Genomic DNA, 13,321 nt, shown 5'->3' on the forward strand with positions numbered 1-13,321 from the left:
ATTATCCAATAAAAATTTGGTGTTGTCCTGGAGGACAGCTGTGATTGGCTCCAGCCACCCGCAACCATGAACATGAGCGGTAGGAAATGAATGGATTGTAATACATGAGAATGTTTTATATTTTTAACATTATCTTTTTTATTAAAGATTTGTCTGCGAGCCAGATGCAGCCATCAAAAGAGCCACATCTGGCTCACAAGCCATAGGTTCCCGACCCCTGATTTAGGCCATAACCCTGAGCACTTGATAGTTATTTTGTTATCCTGATTTTGGTTGTCCTTTCGATATCTTGTTAGTTTCTCATTCACCAAGTCTGAATAACTATGTATTATGTTTGATTTTTTGAAGTTCACATATTAGAAAAACGTTTTTACATTTTAAAGAATATTAGAATTGTATGTTGAACATAGCAGTATTCTAACCTACTTGACTATAAATCAGTCTGAATTTTGCTAGATTGTTTTCTTTTTTCAAGTTTGTGATTTCTAATTTCATAAATTCTAAAGGATTGCCTGGACATCGGGAAGTTGAAGTTAAATATGTGGACTTTGGCAACACTGCAAAAATAACATTTAAAGAAATGCGTAAAATAAAAGATGAGTTTCTGAACCCCCCAGAGAAGGTAATCTACTTATTTTGAATCAGTGGGTTAGCATTTTAACACATATATGAAAGTATTTTTTCAAAGTCATTTTTACCATAGAAATATTCTAGTAACTACTATTTTTGTCTATAAACAATTTCTATTACATTGACTATAGAAAAAAGTTGCTGTAGATGCTATTTAAGAAATAACATATGGCCCAGGTCAGATAACCATTGAGATGGTTAGAGTATCGTCCCAATATACCAAGTTTGCAGGTTCAATCTTTATATACAGGGTCAGAGCACATATAGCAATCAATCAGTGATGGCATAAATAAGTGGAACAACAAATGGATGTATCTCTCTCTCTCATATCAGTTTAAAAAAGAAATAATATATGTATCTTAGCAAATAAACATTTTTATTAATGTATATATATGTATATATGTTTGTGTCTTAATAAGACCTTTCTGATGTGCAGCTTTTAATGTTATTTTGAAATATCTATAAAACATGGTAAGAGTCTTGACAGATTATGTGAAAAAAACAAAAAGCTCATTACAGAAGTACTTTATTGTGACCCTATTTATGTTTAAGTGTATATAATCAATGTTTAAGAGGAGAGATGTCAAGGAGAATGAGAAAAAAACTTCTCCTGGAATCCCCTGAATTGCTATTGAACAATATTTTTCATTTTAAAAATGGGTAGAATGCTATAGGAAAAACTTGAAAATATCAATAAGCAAAATGAAAGTAATCACTTAGAATTATTCAATATTTTTTTAAAAGAACTTCTAAAATGCATTATCATGCTTTTAACAATTATGTGATTAGACTGTAGGTAGTCCTATCATCTGATTTTCTCACTTAACAACATAACATAAGGATCAGTAATTCTTTTTTTTTTTTTTTTTTTTTTTTTGGTATTTTTCTGAAGCTAGAAACAGGGAGAGACAGTCAGACAGACTCCCGCATGCACCCAACCGGGATCCACCCGGCACGCCCACCAGGGGGCGTCGCTCTGCCCACCAGGGGGCGATGCTCTGCCCCTCCCAGGCGTTGCTCTGCCACGACCAGAGCCACTCTAGCGCCTGGGGCAGAGGCCAAGGAGCCATCCCCAGCGCCCGGGCCATCTTTGCTCCAGTGGAGCCTCGGCTGCGGGAGGGGAAGAGAGAGACAGAGAGGAAGGAGAGGGGGAGGGGTGGAGAAGCAGATGGGCGCTTCTCCTGTGTGCCCTGGCCAGAATCGAACCCAGGACTTCTGCACGCCAGGCCGACGCTCTACCACTGAGCCAACCGGCCAGGGCAGGATCAGTAATTCTTAATGGATGCTTGTTGTTGTGAGTGTACAGTAACTTATTCAATCACATAAACTGTTGATTCTGATTATTTGCATTTTTAAAATACATTTATAGACGTCTTGCACATTTATTTATTTTCTGAATATTAAATTCAAAAAGTTTAGTTTGAATACACTTTATTAAAACTTTAATTCTAAAATAACTAGAAATTAAGTTTACTTTCCTAATGGTGCAATTTTGTTTGACACAGGCAATTAAATGTAAGTTGGCCTATATTGAACCATGTAAAGGGACGTTGCAGTGGTCCAAAACAGTGAAAGAAAAATTTGAAGAAAAAACTCAAGATAAATTTATGACATGTTCAGTCATTAGTAAGCTATTTTTATTTTTAATTTTTGCTCTGTGATCATACATATTTTAAATGAGAATAACATTCACTAGATCTTATAATAAGTTCAGTGTGTCATCAATAGGAGTATTGCAAGGTAACTTTTATTGAAATTAAGTTAAATGGAGTAATACCTTCTACAGGTTCTAGAGAGGGATCGAGAACCTTTTTGGCTGAGAGAGCCATGAACACCACATATTTTAAAATGTAATTCCATGAGAGCCATACAACAACCCATGTACGTTACGTATTATCATTAAAAATTTGGTGTTGTCCCAGAGGACAACTGTGATTGGCTCCAGCCACCCACAACCATGAACATGAGCGGTAGGAAATGAATGGATTGTAATACATGAGAATGTTTTATATTCTTAACGTTATTATTTTTTTATTAAAGATTTGTCTGCGAGCCAGATGCAGCCATCAAAAGAGCCACATCTGGCTTGCGAGCCATAGGTTCCCAACCCCTGTTCTAGAGTCTCAAATCAGCACATGAGGCAAAAATTAGCATTAAAGGTCAAGTCACCCTTAACACGGCCTCTTGAAAGCCCTAAAGCTAGGAATTAGCTTTTCTTCTTTTTGTTTGCCTTTTTGCTAGGACTCTTGACACTCATTTCACAGTGATAGTTGTCAACATTTAATTTGCAGAAAAGTGAGGGGAAATGAGCCATAACTGGTAAATAGTTTTTGTTTGTTTTTTATTTTATTCGACTTAAGTGAACTGAACAGTAGGCTCTCTGCATATTTTTTTTAAGATTTTTTTATTTATTCATTATAGAGAGAGGAGAGAGAGTGAGAGGGAGAGAGAGAAGGGGGGAGGAGCAGGAAGTATTAACTCCCATATGTGCCTTGACCAGGCAAGCCCAGGGTTTTGAACCGGCAACCTCAGCGTTTCCAGGTTGACGCTTTATGCACTGCGCCACCACAGGTCAGGCCTTTCTGCATATTTTGAAAAGTTACTTTTTTTTTAAGTAGTTTGCGTCCAAGACATAGGCTGACAGTATCCAACAATTTTGTAACCCAACAAGTGAAAGTCAAAACTTTAATGGCAAAACTTGGTCTGAATTGACATGAGTTAGATGATAGATCAAGAGTAGTTAACCTTTTTATACCTACCGCCAACTTTTGTATCTCTGTTAGTGTAAAATTTTCTAACTGCCCATCAGTTCCACAGTAATGGTGCTTTATAAAGTAGGGAAGTAACTTTACTTTATAAAATTTATAAAGCAGAGTTACAGCAAGTTAAAGCATATAATAATACTTACTTACCAAGTACTTTATGTCAAATTTTTGCTAAGTTTGGCAGAATAAATCTTTATAAAACAACTTACTATAGTTAAATCTATCTTTTTATTTATACTTTGGTTGCTCTGCTACCGCCCACCATGAAAGCTGGAATGCCCAGGTTGACTACCACTGTGATGATAGATAGATAGATAGATAGATAGATAGATAGATAGATAGATAGATAGATATACTATATGGTATATAGATAGTATCTGTCTCCTTTACAATGAATAATCACAGTCAGTCCTCATTTAACATCATCGACAGATTCTGAGACTTTAAGCAAAAGAACATATAATGAAACTAATTTTACCATAGGCTAATTGATATAAACAAGAGTTAAATTCCTATGACATCTCTTCAGAGTTTAATAAAATGATGTTATTTGAGGACCTGTGTATCTTCCACTTCAGGATAGTAATGCTGTTTGTAGGATGCTGCCTCAGAATCTGCTGGAGGTATTAAAAATCTTCAACTTTTCTAATTTGAAGAGTTCTACATGTCTGGTCAATAGATTGGAATATAGAGCTTTGGGAATCTGTTATTTATCTGAGGTTTTGATATGTTCCAAAGTTGTGACTGACATTGGCTATGTTGGTTTAAATGTGCAAGATACTCAAGGCCATATTTGCTTAGGTTGATTTATGGGTTTTTTTAAAAGATTTTATTTATTCATTATATAGAAGGGAGAGAGAGAAGGAGAAGGGGGGGGAGCAGGAAGCATCAACTCTCATATGTGCCTTGACCAGGCAAGCCCAGGGTTTTTTGAACCAGCAACCTCAGCGTTTCCAGGTTGATGCTTTATCCACTGCGCCACCACTGGTCAGGCATTTTATGGGGTTTTTAAGAGAAATTTTTCTATATCCATTTTTTCACTTTTATCATACTATCAGTAAATGAACCCAACCATCATAAGATTATTAGCCTGTTTTATAATGAGGCAACTGCAGCGTAAAGATCAACTGCTCAAGGTCACGTAGATTAGAAATGGTGACATATATGATCATTTATTTACTTTGATATAAGAAAGTGTCCTGAAGAAATAGTTCTGTTGAGGGGAATATGATTATAGAAGTTGCATACTTAGTCTGTAGAATTTTTATATCTGGCTTCTCTGATATGAGCAATAAATTAAGGACTCTTAGTCCTTGAGTAACCTCCACTGATTTTGAGCTGACTAAACTAGATGATTCTTCTTCTCATCTTCTCTTTTGGTATTTATTCCCTTGATTTTTAGCTCCTTGCATGAATGTTTCCTCCCATTGACAGCCCATCAAGACCTTACTTACTGTGTTTGTTTGTTTGTTTCTTCTTTCTTTTCCTTCCTTCCCCTGCCTCTTTCCCTTCCCCTTCCTCTTCCACTTCCACTTCCCCTTCCACTTCCCTTTCCACTTCCCTTCCCTCCCTCCCTCCCTCCCTTCATTCCTTTCTTCCTTCCAGTGAGAGAGACAGACAGACAGGGGCAGATTGGAGAAAGAGAGATGAATTCTTCATCACAGCATCTTAGTTATTCATTGATTACTTTTTCATATGTGCCTTGAGTGGAGGGGTGGGCCTACAGCAGAGCGAGTGACCCCTTACTCAAGCCAGTGACCTTGGGCTCAAGCTAACGACCTTGGGCTCCAAGCCAGTGACCTTTGGGCTCATGCCTGCGACTATGGGGTCATGTCTATGATCTCATGCTAAAGCCAGCGACCCCATGCTCAAACTGGTGAGCCTGCACTCAAGCCAGCAACCTTGGGGTTTTGAACCTGGGTCCTCAGCATCCCAGGCCAACACTATCCACTGTGCCACTGCCTGGTCAGGCCCTGGATTTCTTTCTTGACTCCTTCTTTTTCTTTCTCACTTGATTATTTGTTATACTAACAGCATCCAAATACTTGTTTACTATATACTAACCTAGATCATTTTGATTTAAAGAGTGCCAGAAAGCCTTGCTCAATAGAATAATTTTCCCCACTACCTTGGGCAACAATGAAATTGAAAGTTCAAGACATAAGAAAGTGAACTACCACAGATGAGAATGAGAGCCTCCCATTAATATTCATTGTTACCTTATAAAGCAAGGAGCATTTAAATTTTAATTAGGAGCAGAGCAGGGAGGTGGTGAAGGTACAGAACACAGGGAAAGCCTATTGGAATAAAGAACTCATTGCATGGGAAGTAGGAAATCAGAGAACTAAAGGGAACAGAGAGGCAGAAAGTAAGGAGATCAAAGCTCATTGAGGCTCTCAGCCTTTTGTTTTTAGATAATATATCTAATCCACTGAAAAGTAGTTAGGAATGATTTTTAAGTTCTTGAAAAACATTTTCTAATATGTGTTCTTATGAATATATGATAAAGGATGTTACTTCTAGTAATAGTATTTTTTTTTATTTGGAATCATTACTCTGACTAGCAGGTACCAGCTACTACTGTGTAGAAGCTATAGGCATAAACAGATCTCCATGCATAGAAGTATGTATTGCCTAAAAAAATGCCTGTCATTTCTTCAGGTACTCATTGAGCAGATTCTCTGTGCTATATACTGTAAATAAATAAGTAGGCCTAGGAGATGGAAACTTTACCCTCAGCCAACTCCCTAGTTTAGTTTAAGAAATAGATCTAATGCCCAATCCACCAACCTTGTTTTCTAAAAGAAATTTAGATGGTATGTCCTAAATCCAGTTGATTAAGGGCTCTAGATTGAGTTTTTGTTGTTTTAAATTTTGTGCCATTTTTATAAAAACCTTAAACGTTTGCAAATAACCACTGGCCTGAATTAACTTTTATCGATGTTTTTGTCCTTTTGAATGTGATACAAACAGTGTAAAAACAACAAAAGAAGCATTTTTCAATTAATCATGTCAATTTATATTATTCTGAATCTAAGAGCTTTAAGCTTTGGTTCATTATAGGACAGCACACAATGACCTAAAATGAACATTTAATTCTTTTATGTCTGCAAAATGCTACTTTTATGCCTAGAGAGAGACTGATACTATTTAGCAAAAAATTTCATGTATACAAAATGAATAAAATTAGGTTTCCATTCCAATTTTTAAAATTTCTCATTTAGTATCTTTTGTGGCCTATTTCTTTTCCCAAACTAGTCTTAATGGTTTTACAGAAATTCTGGAAGACAATGTGCTCTTAGTTGAGCTTTTCGATTCTCTTGGTGCTGCTGGAATGACTCCTACTAGTATTAATGATCAGCTAGTCAAAGAGGGCCTAGCATCTTATGAAGTAGGGTAAGTAGACCTGTAAACTTCCATTTATATTTCATAGGTAACGTTTTATTCACAAGAAGGAGAACTGGCATGTCATTGCTCTTGGGGTATCACTTGGGCCATAGGTGGGAGATTTTCCCTCTTAATGGGTTGGGGAGCAATAATTGAAGTCATTAGTCTAATGGAGAATAAAGTGGCTTTTCCCTCCATCTCTAAGGTACCCAGAAACCATGAGAATAACTCTTAGAGATTGAAGCTGTATGTTAGAAAAGGATTCTGGCATCTTATTTCTAGACATAACGTCTGCTTAGGCAGCCTCTTGTAGCTGCATGAGAAGAGAGTTAGGAAGAGAAATGGCAGGACACAGAGTAAGTGTACTGGTAGAGTACCCCACAATCTCATTTGGAGAAATGTAAATTTTTCCTGGGTTCAAGTGCATACTTAGAAGGAGAACCAGGCTTGAGCCATTGTGCTAATACCCAGGACAGGCCAGTGGTTGAGATGACCCCAGAAGCATAAGGGCAGAGTGGTGATAAGGAGAGGTTGGGAGGGTCTGGACTCAAAACAAAGCAATTTATTCATTCTAGGGACCTTGAGGGGTCTTCTGAAGAACTCCCACATATAACCCTCAAGCAAGCCAGTATTTGATAACAGCCGTACACAACACCAGTCAGGGTGAGCCAGAGAAGCACTGACCAGCAGAAGCCTATAATCATGTGTGGAGCACTGGTCTTGCTTCCTCTCCATTCCCTAACAAGAGAGAGCCAGTAGCAGCAGAAGAGAGAGGGCCATTGTGGGTCTTAAGTGAGGGAGAGAAAGGTGAGAGGAAACAAATATATTAGACTGAGTTTTTAAGTCAAAGTTATTGAGATGTTAACATACAATAAAAATTCACCCCTTTTAAGGTACACAGTTACGGATTTTGATAAAACATGCATGTATACTTTAAATGTGTTACAAATTCATTCATCAGCTATACCTCAGAAAAGCTGAAAAAAATTTTAATTGTCCTTCTGGTCATAAAGTATGGTTAGCACACAGAAGGTGATAACATTTATGTATCAAGCTGTGAACATGCCCTCAGTTACTCATCAATATTAATAGTTACATAGACATGTAAGTCAGGTAATCAAATTACTTCGTTGCTTCTGTTGTAGCCAAAAGTTAGAGATACAGTTCTTTCTAGGCCATGGAACCTTGTATTTCTTTGAGTTATGCTGCTGGCTAGTGCTTAGCCTTCATGTCAAGTAAAGACATTAGATTTAACAGCAAAAATTAGTCATCCCGGTAAGTTTAAGAGAAAAGATACTATTAATAAGTTTTTTCATTATAGAAATAGAAAATGACATCTAATTATCTGTGGTTAAGTCTGAACTAATACGACTTTTTAAATATTCTGAACTCTTCAATAATTTTGCTCCTAAACACCCTTTAATAGCAATACTTTTCCACTGTATCCTCATCAGCAAACATTGATACTTTTGAGCCAAGGAGAATTATTCATGTTACCAAAATAGCTGAATAATTCTTCTCCTTTGTTAGTACAAATTATCAGTGGGAGATGGTGAAATTATGAGCAAAGTTGTTATTTAACTGTGTTTTTAAGATAAAAAGTTTGGCTTTTAGATTTCTATTTTTGTGCTTGCTTTGGTGGTAGCTAAGAACTCTTCTAGATTCAAGTTGCTGTTCCTATCAAAACTGGGAAGGCAAGTGAGTCACAGCTGAAACTCATTCCTCACTAGATCTAAGCAAATGCAAACAAATAAAAACAATAGTTTTTCAAAGTACTCTTTTTGCTAATGGGTTTTTTTTTATTTTTTTTTATTATTATTAAGTTGCTAATGGGTTTTGTTATTTTTCAGATGCACCATCAAAGATAATTCCAGAAAGCATATTGAAGTGTGGGATCCTTCTCCAGAAGAAATTATTTCAAATGAAGTGAACAGTTTAGATTCTGTGACTGCAAAATCTCTACCTAATGAGTATCTTCAGTCACTTTACAATAAGGAACTGCCTGTGCATATCTGTAATGTAGTATCTCCTGGAAAGATTTATGTTCAGTGGTTATTAACAGAAAACTTACTTAATAGGTATAAGATATAAAGAAAATATATTTTGCAAATGGTTTTATTCTTTTTTCTGTATGTTGTTTAAAAGACCTAGATAAATGTAGAATTTTAAAAGTAGCAAAATTATTTGTTAAATAGTCTACTTTTAACTAGTTCAAAGTATACAAATAGTATCTTTACTGGTTATTTTTACTATATTAGAATTCACTGATTCCACAGATGCTAATTGAGCACCTTTTATTTGACACTCAGTGTTCTAGGTGTTGGGATACAGTAGTAAAAACATAGACAAGTCTTTGCTGTCATGGAGTTTAAAGTCTTGTAGAGGGGGAGACAATGAACAAATAAAATATTTAGTCGCCCTGGCCAGTTGGCTCAGCGGTAGAGCGTCGGCCTAGCGTGCGGAGGACCCGGGTTCGATTACCGGCCAGGGCACACAGGAGAAGCGCCCATTTGCTTCTCCACCCCTCCGCCGTGCTTTCCTCTCTGTCTCTCTCTTCCCCTCCCGCAGCCAAGGCTCCATTGGAGCAAAGATGGCCCGGGCGCTGGGGATGGCTCTGTGGCCTCTGCCCCAGGCGCTAGAGTGGCTCTGGTCGCAACATGGCGACACCCAGGATGGGCAGAGCATCGCCCCCTGGTGGGCAGAGCGTCGCCCCATGGTGGGCGTGCAGGGTGGATCCCGGTCGGGCGCATGCGAGAGTCTGTCTGACTGTCTCTCCCTATTTCCAGCTTCAGAAAAAAATATATATATATTTAGTGTTAGCAGATAGTGATAAGGACATCAGAGAAAAATAAAGGATCTGGAGAGGAAGACAGTTTTAGGCTGCTCAAGGAAGACTTCACAGAGACAGTGACATTTGAAATGGATCCTGAAGGAGGAGAGGGAGGGAGTAAGCCATGAGGACATCTGGGAAAAGTTCATCTCAGACAGAGGGAAGAGGTATTTCAAAGACCCTACAGTGGAAATAGGCTGGATGGTCAAGGAACACAGGGTATTCAGTTGGGCTGGAGTAGAATAAGTAAGGGAGGGCAGAACATGTGTGGTCAGAGAATTTTATGTTATGAGAAAAGGCTTAGAAAGTTAAAATAATTTTTCTTTACATAGTTTAGAAGAAATGATGGTAGCTGCTTATGGAAATTCAAAATGGGAACCTATTAAATGGGAAAATGATATGCACTGTGCTGTTAAGGTTCCAGATAACAGTCAGTGGCGAAGAGGCCAGATCATCAGAACGGTTACAGACACATTGGTAGAGGTAAATACAGTTAAAGTTATAGTCATGAAAGTGAATGCATTTTCTGTTTTTATCCTGGAGTTATATGGAATCCAATTTTTATTAAGCTTTTCAGTTTGCAAAATATTATTTTGAAGTGTTGTCTTTCCATAGACTTATAGTTCTTGTTCTCATAGGTCTTCCTGTATGATGTGGGTGTTGAACTGGTAGTGAATATTTATTGTTTAAGAAAACTTCAAGAAAACCTAAAGACAATGGGAAGATTATCTTTGGAATGCTCTCTTGTTGATATAAGGTAGTTTTTAGCTGAGTAAATTTTCTCATTATTGAATGTGATTTTAAATATTTTTATTTTGGGTGTGGGTTCTTGTTAGTCTTAATTTTGCTAACATTTTGAAATTTTTATAAAATCTAAATTTTAAGGTTTTATGAAGAGGGAAAGAAATATTTGGAGCACAAATTTTGGGGGCATTAAGGAAATAGAGATAAGTGAGTATGACAGATATCTACATAGAATTCAAAGTGTTAAGCACAAAAAAACATGAGGAACAAAGGCAGATAGAAATAAAATGTATTTCATAAGCTTAGGATTGCATGGAAAGTGAAAAATGTGTAAATTACCAAAATGACTGAGTTACGATTCTGAGAAAATGGCATGGCATAGTTTTTGAGTCTACTAGAGTATTACTTTAAACACCGAGCAACTTTGATAGAAAAACTGAAAACTGTAAAATCCATATCTACAACAAAAAGTAGGCAACAGGCTACCCCTGTGAGTCCCCAAATAAGAGCAGGTGTGGCACACAGGACCCAACCAGCCAGCATGCTGCCAGCAGTTGTATGGGAGCACGGGGGGGGGGCGCTGACTGGGCTGCTGACAGCTCTGAGAACAGGATTTGGCAACAGCATCTCACTGAGCAGACAGGCCAGCATGACAACAGCAACCCAAACAGAGAAGGCAGTCATGCAGGAAAAACATCGTGGCTGAACGTGACAGAACTGGAATATGCCAGTCCTGTGGTGCTGCTGCTTTTCTAGCCGTGTAAGCCCTCAGCCATCTCAGCTCTTTCCCATGTGAACCGGACAGTTTGGCAAAGAAAAGATACAGATAAAAGCAGGGGAGAGGAATAGCATATCAAGTGTGAGGCCCGATATTCTGTCATTTTGGGAAAACAGCACAAGAGAGCCATACAGACAGAAAAGCAATGTGATCCACTCCTTTTTCCTAAAAGCACAGGAAATTTTATTTCACTTAAAACATGAGCAAAAGCAAGGATTATAATTGAATTCCATGTAAATTACAATGAGAAGAAGAATAAGGAACCAAATACTATCCCTAGAGACAGTGGAGACCCACAAAAAGACAATGATCACTATACAATAAACTGGAATATGATATTTCAAAACAAACTAAATATTTCTGAAAATGATAGACACTTGGAAGAGCAACATAACACAATTAGGAACAATCAGAAATAAGATTTATTAAAGAAAAAGGAAGATTTGAAAAAAGAAATAACACTCAGGAAAGAATAAAAAATAAAAGAAAATCCAATCAGAAATGTAGACTAAAGTAGAAAAAACACAAAAGCAAATACACAATAAACAGTGCCTTAATAGAAATACAAGATAAGGACAGATTTTTAAAATAAAAAAATAAAAATCCAAAGGATTCATAGAAAAACAAAAGATATCTAAAATAGACCAAAAAAAGACTCAACATACATGTAATAGAAATTTCAAAGAAGAAAAATAAAATACATAGAATTAAATACTAAAAACCCAATTCAAGAGAGCGTTTCTAAAATAAAAGGCTACTTAAAACTATATATTGTGGCCCTGGCCAGTTGGCTCAGCGGTAGAGCGTCGGCCTGGTGTGCGGGGGACCCGGGTTCAATTCCCGGCCAGGGCACATAGGAGAAGCGCCCATTTGCTTCTCCACCCCCCCCCTCCTTCCTCTCTGTTTCTCTCTTCCCCTCCCGCAGCCGAGGCTCCATTGGAGCAAAGATGGCCCAGGCGCTGGGGATGGCTCCTTGGCCTCTGCCCCAGGTGCTAGAGTGGCTCTGGTTGCGGCAGAGCGACGCCCGGGAGGGGCAGAGCATCGCCCCCTGGTGGGCAGAGCGTCGCCCGTGGTGGGCGTGCCGGGTGGATCCTGGTCAGGCGCATGCAGGAGTCTGTCTGACTGTCTCTCCCCGTTTCCAGCTTCAGAAAAATACAAAAAGAAAAAAACGAAAAAAAAGAAAAAAAAAACCATATATTGAGAGGGCACTCACATATATTGGAAAACAAGGAATGTTTACACTGAAAGATTATCTACTAAAATGATTGATTTTTAAGAGGAATCAAATGACGCAGTCATCACCAACACTTTATGCCAGAAGATAATGCAGTAACATTTTTAAACTACTTAAAAGAAAATGGCAAGCTATGAGTATTATGTCCAGCCAAACTGACCTTTAGGATAAAGACCACAGACAAACTTATGTGACCACTGAGGTAGGATTGTTTCTGAGAGATCTGTAAGGGAACAAACTTTAGATAACAAGGCATGAGAAGTTTTGAAGTAAGGACTGGTAGTGAGCATGACATTCATTTTACCTCAGAACTATGATTAAATGATCAATATTAGAGAAACAGTATAGCATGCAAAGTAGATATGGCACAATTTCAAAAATGGGGAAAGAAAGGAGAGTATATACGAAAACTTGAATAAACTTGCTATTTGTCTCATTTGGTATTAACTAGGAGTAAGTACTTCAAAGAAATGTTGGGGAAAAGTGAGAAGAGGTTGCAGATAATACTGATATAATATTGGAACTATATTAATATTTTATATAAACAAATCAGTAAAATGGTAAGGAAAATGAAATTCACTACCTGTTTGTAGTGGTGGCATAGCCTTTCAGAGACGAATGTCTTCAAAAGACTTAACACACAGTAAGGTGATTGTACATTCTTACCAGAATGTGTCCTAAGGACAAAAAAGTAACTCCCCTCTCCCCAGTCATCACTTGTTTTCATTAATCTCAAAGTGGAAACTATTGTGAGTAAATCAAATAGTAATTATGTACATATTAAGAAGTGGTAGGCCCTGGCCAGTTGACTCAGTGGTAGAGTGTCGGCCAGGCATGCAGAAGTCTCTGGTTCAATTCCCGGCCAGGGCACACAGGAGAAGTGCCCATCTGCTTCTCCACCCCTCCCCCTCTCCTTCCTCTCTGTCTCTCTCTTCCCCTCCCGCAGCGAGGCT

General features: G+C 37.9%; 1 protein-coding gene across 1 annotated transcript in view; it reads left to right on the plus strand.

Annotated features, from left to right (window-relative positions):
* RNF17 (ring finger protein 17) overlaps nucleotides 1-13,321 on the plus strand; it is a 162,140-nt gene that overhangs the window by 103,878 nt on the left and 44,941 nt on the right. The window contains exons 18-23 of the mRNA XM_066365810.1: nucleotides 507-622; nucleotides 2,136-2,256; nucleotides 6,671-6,791; nucleotides 8,633-8,860; nucleotides 9,945-10,095; nucleotides 10,251-10,369. Coding sequence (XP_066221907.1) covers nucleotides 507-622; nucleotides 2,136-2,256; nucleotides 6,671-6,791; nucleotides 8,633-8,860; nucleotides 9,945-10,095; nucleotides 10,251-10,369 — 856 coding nt within the window. The remainder of the gene's footprint in view (nucleotides 1-506; nucleotides 623-2,135; nucleotides 2,257-6,670; nucleotides 6,792-8,632; nucleotides 8,861-9,944; nucleotides 10,096-10,250; nucleotides 10,370-13,321) is intronic.

Source organism: Saccopteryx leptura, chromosome 2, assembly GCF_036850995.1.
Source record: "Saccopteryx leptura isolate mSacLep1 chromosome 2, mSacLep1_pri_phased_curated, whole genome shotgun sequence".
In the NCBI taxonomy this organism is placed as follows: Eukaryota; Metazoa; Chordata; class Mammalia; order Chiroptera; family Emballonuridae; genus Saccopteryx; species Saccopteryx leptura.